At 40.6% G+C, this 17,639-nt stretch overlaps 1 protein-coding gene across 1 annotated transcript in view; it reads left to right on the top strand.

Moving 5' to 3' along the window:
* Positions 1 to 17,639, top strand: part of LOC134546322 (chitinase-3-like protein 1) — a 167,306-nt gene that overhangs the window by 31,059 nt on the left and 118,608 nt on the right. Inside the window, exon 2 of the mRNA XM_063389065.1 lies at positions 12,345 to 12,438. Coding sequence (XP_063245135.1) covers positions 12,351 to 12,438 — 88 coding nt within the window. The 5' untranslated portion in view covers positions 12,345 to 12,350. The remainder of the gene's footprint in view (positions 1 to 12,344; positions 12,439 to 17,639) is intronic.

Here is a 17,639-nt window from a genome sequence, read left to right as displayed (position 1 = left end):
CCGCCAATGCTGAGCGCCTCCATCACAGGTTTCTGTATATGTACGTAGATACCCGGAATCCCAGTAGCTGTACTCGACACTGCTGAAGCTAGGTCTTGCGCTCACGTACACATTAGCAGGATGAAACGTAAACATCTTCTTGCAGGGCGAACGTCAACTGAAGACACGTACGTAGGTACGACATTTATAAATGCAGACTCCTACTAACACTGTGTGTGCCATTTCTGCATTAACTGCGAGTTTGTACAGGCACAGACAATTTCAAACTTGTCACGTGGCTGCATGTCGTATATTGCACTAAGCTTGCACAGGCAAGGACAGCCGTAGTCGGTCTGTATATCTACGATTTAAGCTGCTCCGTCGTCACACAACTTGCTCAGCCATTTCTTCTGTTCAGGTCCGGCAACGTAGATTATTTCGTTTTGAACTAGTAAATCTCCAATAGTGTTTTTCACTTGGTGGTACGGAATTTTTCCTTCGTCCCACTCTAGTCCGTGATAATATTTACATAGCCATTCATTCGACCGTTTACTTTTTTCGTCTAGTAGTTTCCACGGATATGGAGGTCGGAAGCTGCTGGTTCGAGTCTTGTCTCCGGAGGTGACGCTAATTTCCTTGAGCACGAATCCATTTTGACTCTGGAAACCTTGCAGGTTGCAGTACATCTTGTCGCTAGCAACGGTTGGTCGTAACTAAATTAATATCGAAAACGAAACGGTATTTATGTCAGAATTTTCACAAGTTTGTCTCTACAATTGTACGATGCAAGCCGATCGTGAAGTATCAGACAAAAAGCATAGGTGTTTGGTGGAATATTTCCGCTAGTCGTTATCTCGATCCTACAGTCGATGATGTTTGAATTTATTCGATCATCCTGTTTGGAAACGTCAAACACCATTAACGGAGCCTTGTTCTTGAAACTGTCAGGATTCACTATCGGTGACTGTCTCCGCCCATAGTAAGCTTGATGAAACTTGGCGTACATTTGATATGCTAGAAGATATCTTCCACTTTCAAAATCCATGTTCATGTCAATGTATGGATAACTTTTGCTGTTTAAAAATATTTTTACATTGCGTATTTGACAGTTATCCAATACGGAGCGACTTACTCCTGCATTGAGCTGTCTTCCGGTCTGAAGCCCAACGATGATGTATCTTGGTTTTTCCGTAGCGAAGCTGGACTTTACTATCCAATTGATACGCTGACTATGAGGCAAGCCACGATAAGTTTCCAGGCTCCAGGATCGGAATGGCACATCGAAGTTCTTGCCATTTTCTATGTTCTTCAACATCTTGACTCGTTCAACGGTGCTCACTTGGATGTGGGGCAGCATCCACTCGATAGACTGTAGTGTTAGCGAGACATCTTGAGGGTTTTCTGCAGCAGCGACAATTGCATTAATGTACGTGTTGGCTAGAAGCAGTACGAGCTCTTGTTTCGAATTAATGATTATATGCTTGTAGTCCTCAGCGAATCCGAGAAGCATGGACAGAGGAACACAAACTTCGAACTTCCCTTCGGCATAAACCGGAAGCTTATATTCATCCTCGAGAGCCCAACCGGCCATCTTTGCAGCAGACAGTTCATTTGGCGTGAGCGAAAGGTAATTTTTCATAGCAGATGTTATGCCTACATCTCTCGTCTGGTCTACCTCGACGCCATTGAGTACATATGTAATGCGCTCGATTAGGTGAAGAATACCATTGCAGGATATTGACGTCGTTGTCGGGTGCGTACCATCCGCTTTTGTAAGCGTGCCTCTTATACGTAGAAATGACTGCGAAGGTAAAGTACAAATATCTTGGTGTTGTACTGCAATGCGTACTTCCGATGGTAGTGCGTACGGTCCGAGCAGGAAAGGCTGGTACTCGTGCAATTCCATTTTCGTAATGCTGTATTCAAAAATGACCGGATCTTCCACGTTGAGGATTTCGTCTTCCATATTTATTCGGCACTTGCCCAATACTGAGAAGATACTTTATGTTGTCAGGTGTTAATGCACCGATGTCTGGTAGAGAACTGTTCTTATTCACGGCAATACGATTTCTTTTATAACTGTTCGGTGTTACGAACTTTATGCCCATCGCTTCAAGTGCAGACGTAATGTAATTTCTTCGTCTTGAAAATTCACCAATCGTCCTCGCTGGTCAACGATTCGGACGACGACTTCGTGTGCGCACTTCACGAAGACTGGAACGTAAATGGTACTTTGCGGTACTTCTACCAGTTTATATCCTGGCGGGACCATCGGCGAAAACTCGTGCAGCATGTTGCTTAGTCTTCCGTTGAGATACGTTCCACTTGCCAAATTACAGTTTATTCTTATGACATTCACAGGCAAAATGTTTACTGCGCGCGTAGATTCGTACGTTCTTCCTGTATCATACACCTTTGATTCGAATCCGAGCATGGTACCTATGGTGCCAGGTTTCGTAAAGTCGACATTTTCACTGCATGTTAGAATACTTTTTTGAGTGTTTGGATTTCCATGCAGTTGAAAGTCTACATCCTGTGGTAACATATCCCTGATGTAATTTGCAATGTCGTCAATTTCATAAGAGCCAACAGGTAACTGTATTTCATGAGCGGTCCCATCGCTTTTCAGGAAGCAGATCTTGCAATTTTCTTCGTCAATGTTCGGTATGGCATTATACGTTTGAAAATCTACGAGTCCGATACACCATTCTCCGTCTAAATCCAGAGGCGGGAAATGAACCGCCCGCAGCTCAGATGCGTGACCTGTCAATGTAAGTGTTATCGACATGACTAATAAATTAACATCACTGCACAACCTTTAAGTAGCAATTTATATTTGTCAGCTAATTTTTGTTTGTTAAAAAGCGAAGACACAAGTGTCCGCAGTTTGTTTGATTAGGCCTCTGTTCCGTTTCATAATTGTAAAACAACGTAGTGGACCGGCCCAGGTACTGTCGCAGTTCAGGCGGAGGCCGTAAATTTCCAAAACTGTCGTAGTAAGTAGCTTTTTTTCCGGACTTTATGTACGCCACCCAGTGCGTGCCTCGACCCGACGACGTGTCTAAATTAATGATGGCGCGCTCACGTGTCTTTGGCTTGCTGGGCAAAGTGTCTCGCATAAACACGCCGCGGAAATTTGCTATTTTAAGTTTGCGTGCGTACTTTATTAAATCTACGTTGGTGAGCGGACGTTTCGGCAAAGAACTTAGGATTTTCTCTTTACTCGTTTCTTTTTCATGCCTCGACCTGTCTTGTGAGGTCGTAAGTACAGTCCTGCGCCGTTTTTTTTACCGATGGCAATGGCTTCCATGCTGGCATTGTGTCGCTGTGCTTCTTTTAACTGCTTGCGTTCATTCTTAGAAGTGTTGACTGCCCGCACTATACCGCTCGTTGCACCGATGAGGCCGCCGAGAGCATCCAATGCAGGCAAAAGCAAAGGAAGGAATCCTCCTATAATCTTCTTGTCGAAGGTCTGTAATTTTTGCTTGGCTTTTTGCACGCCTGCACCAGTCTTGCGTTTGGTCTTGCGTGAGTTAGTCATTGACTTGATGGAGTTGGCTCGTTGAGCGCCCAGTCCTAATTTCGTCTTTGCCTTCATGATTTTGGAAACGCCCCACGCTGCGATTTTCTCTCCTAGTCCCGCGTTCGACGATTTACTTATATCTTCGGCTTCCTGTGCCAATATCTGATCTGCTCTGTGCCTAGATTCCAGATCCTTGCTTAATGAATATGCGATATCGTGCTGCTTGCACTTTTCGTCCAGAGAATTAATGCCCACGTCACCGCGAGCTAACCTTTTCGCTAGTTTAGTCCCGGGGCCGCAAAATCTGTAGCCGGGAATGTGTATCTCGAATGGTAGGTTGTTTATCAGCGAGTTTACGAGTCCCGCACCGATGTGTTTTTTGTTCTTACCTCTTCGAGTCATTACGCACAACTGACCAGAAAGTATAAATACGCTTCTTTTATACAATTACTTTAGTACAATGCAGGTCGTCAAGCAAGACGTGTGTTTGCCCGTGCGCATTACGCAAGACGATGTATTTAGTGCGCGTGAATCACGACATGGCTTACTGTTGCCTTCTGCCGTACGATGCATAATGGCGGGTCCGTCCAACTGCGGTAAAACGTGTGTTTTACTGAGTTTACTGGAGGAGCCAAATGGTCTTCGGTTCGAGAACGTCTACTTGTATTCCAAGTCGTTGCAACAGCCAAAGTACCGGCGCCTAGCTACTGTTCTACGCTCGGTGGATGGTCTGGAGTATTTTCCGTTTAGCGATAATACCGATGTTGTACCTCCAAACGAAGCAAAGCCTAATTCCGTGTTTGTTTTCGACGATGTAATGTGCGAGAAACAAGGCATAATACAAGAGTACTTTTCCATGGGCAGACACGCCAAGGTAGACTGTGTTTACCTGTGTCAGACGTACGGTAGAATACCCAAACATTTGCTGCGTGATAATGCGAATGTCATAGTTTTGTTTCGCATGGACGAACTTAATTTACGTCACGCTTATGACGATCACGTAAACACCGACATGACGTTCCAGGAATTCAAAGACATGTGCTCTTTGTGTTGGAAAGAAGAACACGGATTCCTAGTCATTGTAAAGGACTGGCCTCTATATAAGGGCAGGTACAGACGAGGTTTCGATCAGTTTATTGCCAAACATGAGTCATAGCATTTCAAAATTCGGTCGTAGCAGTCGAGACTTACGTACTGCTCTCAAGTCTCATGACGGCGATATCCGCAAATACATTTCGCTACTGGCTCAAAAAGTAGACAGTGTGAAAAAGGAATTACTAGAGTATCTCGTTGCCATCGACCAGCGTGTGGAAGCCTCGGATTCTCGCATTCGCGACATGATTGAAGTATCGAATGCACAAAGACGGGACGATCTGAGGACTTTTCAAAGTAGTCTGAAAGCATCACTATCTCACTTGTCAACAAATTCAGATTCAGCCAAACACAAGAAAGAAGTTTCTGCGAACGAATAAAAAAGTATAAAAGGAGGTCTTGCAATAAGTTTTCAGCCAGTACAATGTCGGACCTGGCCAGTGACCTTCATCGAGCTATACAGTCTGTTCGTGAAAAATATCTACTTGCTAGACGAACCAGACTTGCACGTGAGATGGCAAATGAGGAGATATTTAAACCAATCACTAGTCGTCTCGACGAACTTAAAAACAAGGAAGAACCGGCCATCATTGTGAAGACAGAAGTTGAAGATGAAATGCCAACTCTAAAGAAGAGAAAGTATGAACCAGATCGAGAAGAAGAGGACTTAACAAGTACAGAGTCCATGCACAAGAAAAAAATACCGAAAAAGGGACATCAAATTAATGCAATGGTCCGACCATACCTGATATCGTTTACGAGCCGGAATAATGATACGACCTACGGAGTGTACAGAAAACATAATAAATGGTTCCTCGGTGCTAAAGAAATAGACTTTCTACCAGGAAATATCGTGCGCGTAGCAGAGTTCAAAACGCGCGGGACTCCGGTTCTGTACGAATTGCTGTTTCGCAGGGAACCTAAAGGATATTCTCACAACGACTTACAAGAGTACAAAAAACTGCTAGAGCTAACCAATGCACATTTTCGCGATAACGATCCAGATAGTGGTGTATATAAAGACGTAGATCATGAAAAAATAGACATTCTCGCTAATCTCTTCAGTGAACTAACAATACATGGAGAAGGTTTAAAAAAGCTAGAAAGTGGTCAGATATTTGACTATGTATATTGGGACGACCCCAATGAATTAGTTGATCGCCTTAGAATTCTACATGCTTCGCTTAGCGTAGGAAACTATTCGCACATCAACGAAATAGTCTCCATACTTGAAGAGCTGAGGGAAGCCGGCTACATACAATGAGTCGAACCGGAATCGCTCGCGAACTTCATGCTCCTGCTAGACGAAAATACCTTCGTCGCAAAGTCATAGTTCGTGGAATTGATGATTTATTCCAGGCGGACCTTGTTGAGATGATACCGTATTCCCGATTAAATAAAGTTTTCAAGTACATGTTGACAGTCATCGATGTTTATAGCAAGTTCGCTTGGGCTAGACCTGTAAAATCAAAGACTGCAACTGACGTAGCCAAGGCCATGAACAATATTTTGCGTGATGGACGTGTACCGTCGCACCTGCAAACGGACCTCGGGAAAGAATTCTACAATGCAACCTTCAAGGCTTTGATGAAGAAGTATGGCATCAAACACTACTCTACATTTAGTAACGTCAAGGCCTCCGTTGTCGAAAGGTTTAACAGAACTTTGCGTTCCAAGATGTGGCGGCAGTTCACGACTAACGGAAATTACAAGTGGCTTGACATCTTGCCGAAACTAATAAGCGAGTATAATTCCACGGTGCATTCTACCACGAAAATGAAGCCAAAGGACGTAACGGACAATCGCCTGCTTCAAACAGTGTTTTCCAACACGAAGAAGAAAGATCCACGAAAGCGTAAAGCTAACGTCGGTGACATTGTGCGAATCTCCAAGCAGAAAGGTATCTTCGAGAAAGGTTTCACTGCAAACTGGAGTCCCGAACTTTTCCGTGTGACACATGTTCGTGAATCAGAGCCTAGGACCTACTACCTCGAAGATTTAGACCACAAACCTATCCATGGAGGCTTGTATGCCGAAGAGATTCAGCCTACGTTGTATCCCGATACGTACTTGGTGGAGAAGATTATAAAACGAAGAAATGGACGGTCCTACGTCAAGTGGTGGGGCTTTCCACCTCGCTTTAATTCGTGGGTGGCTGATGCGGAAATCGAGAAATCCACAAAACTTTAGTAATTTGTCTGTGTATATTTTTGTACTTGTAGTAGTGTAGTATGTATGTAATAAAAGTTTTTTTAAAAGAACTTGCAGTGTTTTTTATTTTCTCAAACCTTACACTTTAGTGGTACTTTTTTAATATATTAATGTTGTTTTGTATCGACAAGTGATCGAACCAAGGACCTTAGTCGATCCAATCAATCAGTATATAGATTACAAATTTATTTCATGAATTTTGAACTTTTTCCCGAATCTCTAGCATTAAAATTACGAATTTCCAATATGGTAGTCTTGACGTCTGATAGGATAATGGTAGTAGAGGATTTAAAGTCTCTTTACGAAAGTTTAACATGGTTTATTGAAATTATTATTTTTTACATAAAATTAAACATTATTGCATCGATAGGGTATCGAACCGAGGATGGGAATCGATCGAATCAATATGTAAATTAATGGGTGATTTATTTAATGAATTTTGGAAATTTTCCCGAATTTCTAGCTAAATAATTACGGATTTTCAAGATGGCGGACAAATTTCAAGATGGCGGGTGTCACAGTAATAAGTGATTACTGCACTCTAGCGGATAAGAACTAAACTAACATGGCGTCAGCGCACTCTCGCCGACGATACATTGATGATGGCTTCCAGCATCAAAGACAAGATGGCGGACCTGACGTCATACTAGGTGACGATATATATGCATTGGTAAAAAGTGGTGGGGGTCAGTCTGCCAGCACCCACCACAGGGGGAAGGATCGGTCACCATTTTTAATTTTTTTTTTCCCTCACCGGGTTCGAACCGAGGACTCCGAACTCCGTGTCGTAAAAATATATTTTTTATAATTATTTTATTAAAATTTTATTATTTAATTTTTTTATAATTTTTTAAAAAAAATCATTAAAATCGGATAATAAATAAAAAAGTTACAGATGGCGACCGTAACGAAAAATGCAACAGTGACGTCATCATCCAAAATGGCGGAAAACACATCGCCGGAATTTTCGAGAACACAATGACGTCATCCAAAATGGCGGATCCAAGATGGCGGATCCAAGATGGCGGATCCAAGATGGCGGATCAAAAATGGCCCCCGGGGTCAAGGTCAAGGTCAAAGGTCAAGGTCACAACCATCCTAGATGGCCGCTGTGACGTCACAATCCAAGATGGCGGACCGACAATCCCACTCCACACAATCCACACCCTGGACCCTGTCTTAGCTCCGCCATTCCTATACTACTGATGTTTGTTTATTAAGTAAAGTATAATTTGGAAATTCGTCGTTCAAGTTTTTTTTACTGTTTATTAAAGGTAGGTATTGTGTATGTAGACAAAGTTTGAGATTGGAACAGAAACAACGTAAGAAAGTATTTTTTACAAATGAGAAATATTTATGTTTTTGTTTTTTAGTATCGCGTATTTTCACGTTTTTTTTTTGTTCTTATCTTAAAAAAGATAATATAATAAAGCCACTCTAATGAGATTTAATTGTTTCTTGGTTAACAAAAACTGTTATTTATCAAATATTGTTAATTGTATATCTTCTATTTATTACTATTTACGCGACGTCATACTGTACGCGTACGCAATACGACTCGATTCGTTGCTGCAACATAACATAGTATGTTATGCGGTATCAGAAGTAACGAGTAACGTAACGATACGATAGTAACGAGTACTAATTGCTATAGTAACGAATACATACGGATACGCTTTTTTTCGTTACTTTTACACCTCTAAAATTTTTCTACCACGCAGTCACAAGCGCGTCTGTTTCATGCCGCTCCCTCCCCTACTGCGCCAGCTTCGTCCCTCCGCACTCCCCTTAAAATCCCCTCCATGGCCAGGGCCCGCAGAATAGACTGTTGGTTCCCTTGGCCAAGCCTACCGCAATGAGCGAGTTCAACAATGCTGTAGCTATGTGGCCACTTTTGAATTTGACGAAACTCTTCACCAAAAACTTGGGACGTAATTAAGTATTATAAAGTACATATTCTTAATGTAGTAAATCTGCTTTTAGGCTGTCCGGCGAGTTATTTTACGCAACGCGAAGCACACAATTTCTCTAGAGAATACGCCAAGCGGCACGCGATGGAACCAGCCCTCTGGCTTGGTTCCCCTGGTCGGAAGCCGAAGCCGAGTGCTCACGGAAACACCCAAAGGCGAAGGCGGAGGGATCTGATGAGTCAGCCACCAATGAAGGCGCAGAAAGCAATGGTAGAACCCGGGGGAGGGGGGAGGAGGGGTGTGGGAGCGAAGAAGGCAGAGAGAGAAAGAGAGGCATGAGAGAGATAAAGCGTTAGCTGAAGAGGTTCAACGCGCGAACCCACCTACACAAAGTGTTAGGGCGAGCTGTTCAAAAAATACGAGTTGAATTATTTACGACAGTAGACAAGTAGTAATATATTTATTTTATTTATTGGTCAGCAGTAGGGAACCAATGGTTCCCTTGGTTCCATGGAATATTCGCCCCTGGACTGTATATATAGAAAGCCAAATCCGTTCGATGACAAAGTGAAGAAGTATGTATTCAAGACATCGGCTGCAGTAATTTACAGTTCTGACGACGTGAAGCAAACTGTTTAACATGGTGTCCAGAAACCCTGTCTAGAAGAGGAGGACTATGTCAGTAAATGTTCTGGCTGATCTATGTCTATGGTAAACTGATTGGAGCTAAGAATTAGTTATTTCACACCTATGCAGACCTAAATGTATTGCTAACCTTCGGAGGGTGATCCTATAGTAGAATAGAAATTAAGTAATAAATGTTACGTTTGTAAAAGAAATTTCGTGGTTTTATTTCTTTAAGCTGTCACTATTAAGCTAAATTGATGTTGTATTAAATTAATTTTATATCGCCCAGGGATCGAACCAAGTTTCGAATCAATTATAACTATAATGAGTGAACGTTTTTAATGAATTTTGGATTTTATCCCGAACCTCTAGCTAAATAATTACACGATTCCAAGATGGTGCTCAAATTTCAAGATGGCGGATGCCTCCATAATAATAAATGATTAGTGCACTCTAGCTGGTTAGAATAAAACAAGCATGATGGTAATACACTCTATAAGACGAGTACACACAAACAAGATGGGTGTCCTCCAGGAGACGAAAACATGATGGTGGCAATGTCCTCTAGCAGGTGGTGGCTCCTGGTAGTGTTTACTGAACACAAAATGTCGGATCTATGATGGTTGTCAAGGTCAAAGTCAAATTTCAGGGATAAGGTCAAGGTCAATCTTCAAGGTCAAGGCCAAAGTTCCAGATCAAGGTCAAGTTCAAGGTCAAGATAAAGGTCAAGGTCAAAGTTCAATGCCAACAGTCGAGGTCAAAGTTATTGTGAACATAAAATTACACTAACATGGAATCAGCACACTATAGCAGATGAAAACAAGATGGTGGGCTCCAGCGGACGAATACAAGATGGCGGACATGATTTCATACCAGTTGACGATATATACCTTGGTACTGATGGAGGGAGGTCAGTCTGTAGGTGTCTTTTGTGGAGGAAGGATCTGTCGTTTCTTATTTTGTTCCCTTACCGGTTTAGATCCAAGGACAGGAAACGATCTAACCAATCAGTATTCTAATAAGTTATTTTTGATGAATTTTTAACTTCTTTCATTGAAATCGGATAATAAATAAAGATTTTTAAGATGCTGTCCGTAACGATAATTGATACAGTGGTGACATAATTCAAAATATCGGGTTTGGTGTAAGACAGTTTTATTACTTTTTATTGAGGATTTTTTTTAAATATTAATAAATTTCTCTTTCACTCTCGCCGGAAATCGAACCGGGTACCGAATTCGTTTTGTAACTAAACATTTGAATTAGACAATTTTTAAAATATTTTTTGGAATTTTTTCGGAATTTCTAGCATTAAAATTGTGTATTTTCAAGATGGCGGCCGTAGCAAAACATGCAACATTAATATAATCCAATATGGCGGCCGTTACGAAAAGTTTAACGATGCAATCATACTCTACCAAGATGGTGGGCATAACGAAACATGCAACATTTATATAATCCAAGATGGCGACCGTAACGATATATACAACAGTGGTTTTTAAGTAATATTTTATTAAATTTTAATTAATATATTTTTATAATTTTTAAAGTTTTCCCTGGTATTCTAACATAAAAATTACAGATTTTCAAAATGGCGGACATATCATCCTACTAGTTGACGATACATATATCTTGGCATAAGTGGTGGGAGGTCAGTCTACCGGTGGCTTCCTAGGAGGAAGGACCTGGTGTCATTTTTTTTTATCTCGCCAGGTTTGAACCGAGGACTCCGAGCTCCATGTCGTAAGTGTACATTAATTTGTTTTAATATAATTTTTATTGATTTTTTATTAAATTCGATTATTTAATTTTTTTGTGAATTTTAAAATTTTTCCCGATTTTCTAACATAAAAATTATGGATTTTCGAGATGGTTACCCTAACGGAAATTGCAATGGTGACGTCATAATCCAAGATGGCGGTCATAATACTAGATGACGTCAGAGGCTTATCGGAGGCTTTAGACATGGATGCTTAAGCCTCTTTTAGGAATTTGTTTTCTTTCTAAGGCAAAAAGTATTTTGAGGTTTCCGAAATCCTAATTTTTGAATTGTGTAATTTTTTGAGAATTTATGGTGGGATTTTTTTTCCAAAAACTGGAAATTTTGGTCAAATTTGGGTAATTTGGGGAAATTTGTGACAATTTTGACCAATTTTGGCTAATTTTTAAGGTCAAAGGTCAAGGTCAAAGTTAAAGGTCAATATCATCCAAGATGGCCACCGTGTCGTCAAAATCCAAGATGGCGGATTAGCACCAGGCACCACACCCAGAACCCAGTCCCCGGAGGTACCAAAACCAACTACTTACTAATAAAGAAAAAAACCCTAAAAAATGTGATAGAAAATAAAAATGTATTACACAAATAAACAAACATGCAAACATAGCTTAAAGCGGCTTATGCACCATAAAGAAAGAACATCATTATAAACACTTAAAAACATGAGACAATATAAAAAATTTTCATAAAACCTATTGCAAACACCGTAATACTTCTTAAAAGGATTAAATACTGTAACCTAAATCATGCCAAAATATCTAACCTTAGTACTGAATATAATGAGACAAAATAATAAATAGTTAGTTTATATGCTACTAAGTGCAAAATGCAATAGTATGTGTAATTACATAAACACATAAGTCCAAAAGCGGGTCTGATAACTGTTTACATGAGAGGATTTTTGTTCCAATACTTCGAAATATGCTTATTTCATGGCAATTGAATTTGCGATGGTAGATGTATTTTTTGGTGCCCCAATCTATCTTTTTCAATGTATCTTAATATTATTTTTCTTAAATTCATGTTAATTTACAGAAAAAATCTAATTAGTTGTATTTTATATCATTTTGAATATTTAGGATACGTTACATCAAATGACCTCGTTCCTAAAATGATAAGTTGGCCACTTTCCAAAGTAACAGATACTCTAATATGAACAGTAGTTATGGTACTTGTACAAAGGAAATCGTCACAATTTCTAGCAATGTTGGCATGCTTGTTGCAGCTCATCATGCTAATCAAGGTTACAGTGATCGCTACAGCGCTTCTACTGGGCGCATGCTACTCTGCAGAGATGGAAGGCTCAGATACTCAAGACAGTAAGTTAAAATACAGCAATTCTGTAACAGTTGAGCTATTTGCATACATACAGCGGAATATTATAATATGGATCATTTAGCCTACTAAATAAATTAAATATTTTTTTTTTATCTTCCAGTTTTTTTTAGAGTGCGTCGAATGACAAGTCCAGTACAGAGTTTTCCTTTTCAACAATTGTTTTGTTGAAAATGAGCTATATTTTGTTACGTGCATAAATTAGCATAAAAATAAGTTGAAAACTTTTCTAATTTCACAAAAAGCTGTACGTAATAATCTTACTGTCCGCATTCTTTTCAGTGAGCTTTGTTAGATTTGTTTTTGTCTGACAATCCCAAATTTAAACTCAGTTGTGTATAATTATAGTAAGCGAGAATATTAACAATAGAAATGCGTTGGTAGATCAGTTTAAAAACAAATGTTTATTTATTTTATTTGTTTTAATTTTTTGTTCTGTGGAATCCACATGGAGTTGAGTGCTTCGGGATATAGAACAAGTAAATTTGTATATACACATGTACATACAATACTAGTACAAATACTAATCAATGCAGAGTATATTTCACATTTATTTAAACAATGGGTACATATAAATGTCATAAACTTAAGTCTAGGTAACATAAAGGAAAAAAAGAAAAGTAAATTTTGTTTCGAGGAGGCCCTGAATAAGGTCGGATCAGCGGCTGTTACAGCTTTAAACTCATAGTTTACCAACATTAGAGTGGTAACTGCGAGATTACAAACTTGAATATCGAAGAAACAATGTAGGGCTATGAAATTATCTTACTGTATATTGTAAGTCGTCATTGATCAGCATTGAAATATAAAGGGGTGGCGATATTTAAAGAAGACGTTTGTATTATCTCCCAAGTCGTACTTAAACTACCGCTAAATTTGCCAAGGGTTCCAAACCAGCCTCTGGACACTTTTACTTTCTTTCTTTGAATAAAAATTGAGAGGTATCAAAACACACCATCAACATTATTCGAGTTTAAAAAAAACCTGGAATAATGTAAACAACACTTTCTTATGACCCGGTAGACCGTTCGCCTTTCACGTATGGGTGATCCGGGATTGGATTCCCGGCGAGATCAAGCCCGGAATTTAGGCAAGTGATTAACATGGTGGACGGTACTGATAGCCGGTAGGTTTTCTCGAGGGTGTTCCAGTTCCCTTTTCCACCTATATTCATTCGGTCGATGCTCCCTCTAATCGTCTGTAACGACTACGATGTCGTCGGTACGTCGAGCATAATCGCACCGACCCAAACAGTGACGCACTTTGTCTCATTTTCGTCTCATTGTCACAAGTAGTATGTAAATGGGGCTGCGGCGCCAGGGTTCAGGGTGTGGTGTTGTGGTGTTTGCCACCATTTGGGATTGTGACGTCACGGCGGCCATCTTGGATGACCCTGACCTTAGCGGCCATATTGTATCCGCCATCTTGGTTCTGCCATCTTGGATGACGTCATTTTTTAAACATTCCGCCATTTTTAATTATGACATAACCATTGCAAGTTCTGTTACGGCTGACATCATGGTTCAGAGAGTGGTGTTGTGGCGTTTTCCGCCATCTTGGATTGTGACGTCACGGCGGCCATCTTGGATGACCTTGGTCTTGACCTTGGCGGCCATCTTGGATCCGCCATCTTGGATAACGTCAATTTGTTTTCTCGAACATTCCGCCATTTAGTTTTCCGCAATTTTTAATTATGACGTCACCATTGCATTTTCCGTTACGGCCGCATGGGTTACGGGAGAATGGGTTTGCAGAATTTCTTGTGTGCATCGAAACACTGCTGGCCTGTCATACCTGAATCTCGTGACAAATCGTGATAATATGTGAAGCATATCTTGCAGACATGTATCTTTTCTTTGTGGGCTGTAATCTTGGTTCTGACGAGTCTTGAAAAGTTCTTTATGTAACAAAAGTGCGAGTTTTTTTCTTCGCAGTCGAGCAACAGAAAGTCTAATGATGTCGTTTTTCCTCCTTCCCCACATACACTGGCGCGATCTTGCCGTGTTCCTCCATTGCATAGACGTTGACTGTCAGTTCTGGGTTCTTTCATTCAAATAGCTTGATTTGGTGGAGGGGAGTAGGGAACTCAACCCCTGAAAAATCAAACTTCCCCTCCAGCTCGTGGTAGCGATGATCGACTTTGACATGATCCCCCTCCCCGTACCGCGCCAGTATGGCCCACTTGAAGCACATGTTGTCTTCCAGGTTCATGGGATTTATTGCACCTATGTTTTCGTACCATGTGCGTCTATGCCTGAGGACGGATGCAGATAGCAGTTCCCGAAACGTCGCTTGTTTCTGTTTTGGAAAACTATTGTGTTTGTTTCGTCTTTTCGCTTTGTCGTGTTTTTGTCTCGTTTCAACTGTTGTGCTGAATTTTTTTGGGTTCAATATTTATGTGCTGTCATCATTTGTGGGTTTTTTGACGTGACAACATCTAATAAATCGATGAACTCCGGCTGCATGCACGAAAAAGTGTCCCGTTGCGCACATTATTCCGTTACGCTGTGTCCCGTTACGCTGTCGGCGAGTGCAGTAATAATAGGTTATGTTACAATTGACTAAAAAATTATGGTGATTCATATAATTGATTATAGATATTTGATTACAGTTTATTTATATGAAAACTTGTTCATAGTTATATTTAAACTTTATAGCTAAACGCCAGTTTTTTAAATTAATTACAAGTCATCTACACGTGAACTGTTTCGTCGACTGTTTATAAAATGAAGTGAAAAGTTAATGGTTAAAGTTAGGTGGTTTTCATTGCTTATTACAACAACAATTTCGTCAATAAAGGTTAATTATTCTTGCATTTTAAAAATCTGATTACTAGTATAATTTCAAGTATTTATTATTTTATTATTAAAATAAAAATTATTCAATTTTATTCATAAAAGTATGCAATAATTTCATAAATGTTTTGTTATGACGTCACGTTAAACTATCGTCCGTAAACCGACTTTACAGACAACCAATTTTACCTGTTACTAGGGCCATGCATATTTCGCGAAAAGATTTCGAGACTCACTGAAAGTTAGAACACTGTAGTATCGTCTGTGTTTCGTGATTGGTCGAATTTCTTCCAGCTACATGTAAATTGTTACTACACCAATCACAATAACTCAGCAAGAAAGCAAACGCGTCCTGACTGGCTTGGTCAAATATAGGCAACGACTTCTCTCGCAGACGGCCGCCAATCACAAGAAAGAAACCACTGGTGCGGGTATGCCTTGTTGCAGTCTAATACGCGTTGGGATTTTTTTTTTCGTGCTCTTCTGTTTTGGAAAAATATTGTGTTTGTTTCGTCTTTTCGTTTTGTCGTGTTTTTGTCTCGTTTCAACCGTTGTGCTGAATTTTTTTGGGTTCAATATTTTTGTGCTGTCATCATTTGTGGTGTTTTTTTTTTTTTCGTTCTCTTAGTCCATTTTCTTTGTTTTTGTTTGTTTGTTGGCCATAGTCCTGTTATGGAATATTATGTGGTGTTTATATCTTGCTGACAACAGCAATTTTTTTTTTGCTTGATTTGTGTTTTTGTCTTTTGGGTATTTTTTTTAGTTTTCTACTACAGACATAGCTACATGTGCTTAGCAATGGCGTATGTCCAAAATCTTACATCAAGTCATGCACTCCCATTGCACAAATCTTTCAAAGATAATGATATCTATGCTAGTAAATTTCTTACTCTAAAGTGTATTATGTGTTTGAATTTATAATGCTACAACGAGCTGCCAGCAATACGAGTGTTAAGGGCGGAATTTACTCGCTAGTCCGCAACATCAAGGTTGGGGTCCGGCCTCGGCTGCCAGGGTTTTCCCTCTGTCTATGGAGGTTTTACCTGGGCCCAACTTATCTAGTTATAGTCTAGAGTTAAGAAGGGGAGTTAGTCATGGCGCCAATCGCAGCCATGGCTGGCCAATCCCCGAACAAGCACACGATACATGCTCCCTTGTCTGCATGGCTTAAACCCAGCATGATTAGGCGTAAAGGCTTCGGCCTGGGACGCACCTAGAGTCTTCCCTAACCCAGACCCTCCCAAACAAAATACACTTAGTTTTAGTTAGGTTAGGAAAATAAAAATCGCGCGCATCGGCTGTGATTGGCCGGCTGCTCGGCCAATCGCGCGCCACTACGGTGGGCGGTGCGCGAGAAGTGATTTTGAGCGTTTGTATTTCTGTGTCACGTGGGATCGTAATTCCCGAGCGAAGAAACATTTGGGTTCAAACTGTTTACGCATTGATCATAAACAGTTTGTGTGGTACGAACATAAAAGTCTTGCAAAGTTTCCGACTCGGTTTCACGATGCAAAGCTTCTACTGGACAGTAGCGTGGGGCATCTGTAGCGATTCGAATACACCTGTTCTGAATTCGCTGTAGTTTTAGTAGGTGTGTATGGGGCAGCTGTTGCCCAGACAAGGGCTGCGTACGTGATTATGGGGCGAATTAGAGCTTTGTACAGCAGTAGGCCGGTTTTAACCTTGCTGCCACATCGCCTACTCATCACTGGGTATAGTGAGATAATCCTAGCCTGTGCTTGCGCTCGCTTAGTGTCTATGTGGTAGCGCCAGAGTAGTTTCCTATCCATGTGTACACCTAGATATTTCACTACATCCTTATGTGGTATTAGTTCGTCAAACAAACGTATTTGCGGCCTGTGTTCTGCAGGTGGGAGATTTTTGCGGGTAAACACAATAGCCTCTGACTTAGTTGTGTTTACTTTGATACGCCAAGTCGTGCACCATCGTTCAAACTCAGTGAACGCGGCTTGCGATCTGTTTGTAGCTAGCCGGAGGTTGTGGGACCTACTATACAGTACTGTGTCATCTGCATTGCAGCCCAGCTTTACTAGGCGGTGAGCAGGGCGTGGCATGTCACTGACATATACATTGAAGAGTACAGGGCCTAAGATGCTTCCCTGAGGTACACCTGCTCTTATTTGTTTTATATCTGATAGAGCTCCTTCAGTACATACTCTAAAAGATCTGTCTGCTAAGTATGACGCGACTAACTTGATAGAGCAGTCCGGGAATCCTGTTTGGTAGAGTTTGTAGATTAGCCCCACATGAAATACTCTGTCGAAGGCTTTTTCTACATCTATAAACGTAGCAACTACGAAGTCTTGTACGTTAAATACGCTTGTGATTTCATCTGTCAGGCGCACTAGCTGATGCACTGTCGAATGTGT

Source organism: Bacillus rossius, chromosome 1 (assembly GCF_032445375.1).
Source record: "Bacillus rossius redtenbacheri isolate Brsri chromosome 1, Brsri_v3, whole genome shotgun sequence".
NCBI classification, from domain to species: domain Eukaryota; kingdom Metazoa; phylum Arthropoda; class Insecta; order Phasmatodea; family Bacillidae; genus Bacillus; species Bacillus rossius.
This window is presented reverse-complemented; position numbering and strand designations above follow the sequence as displayed.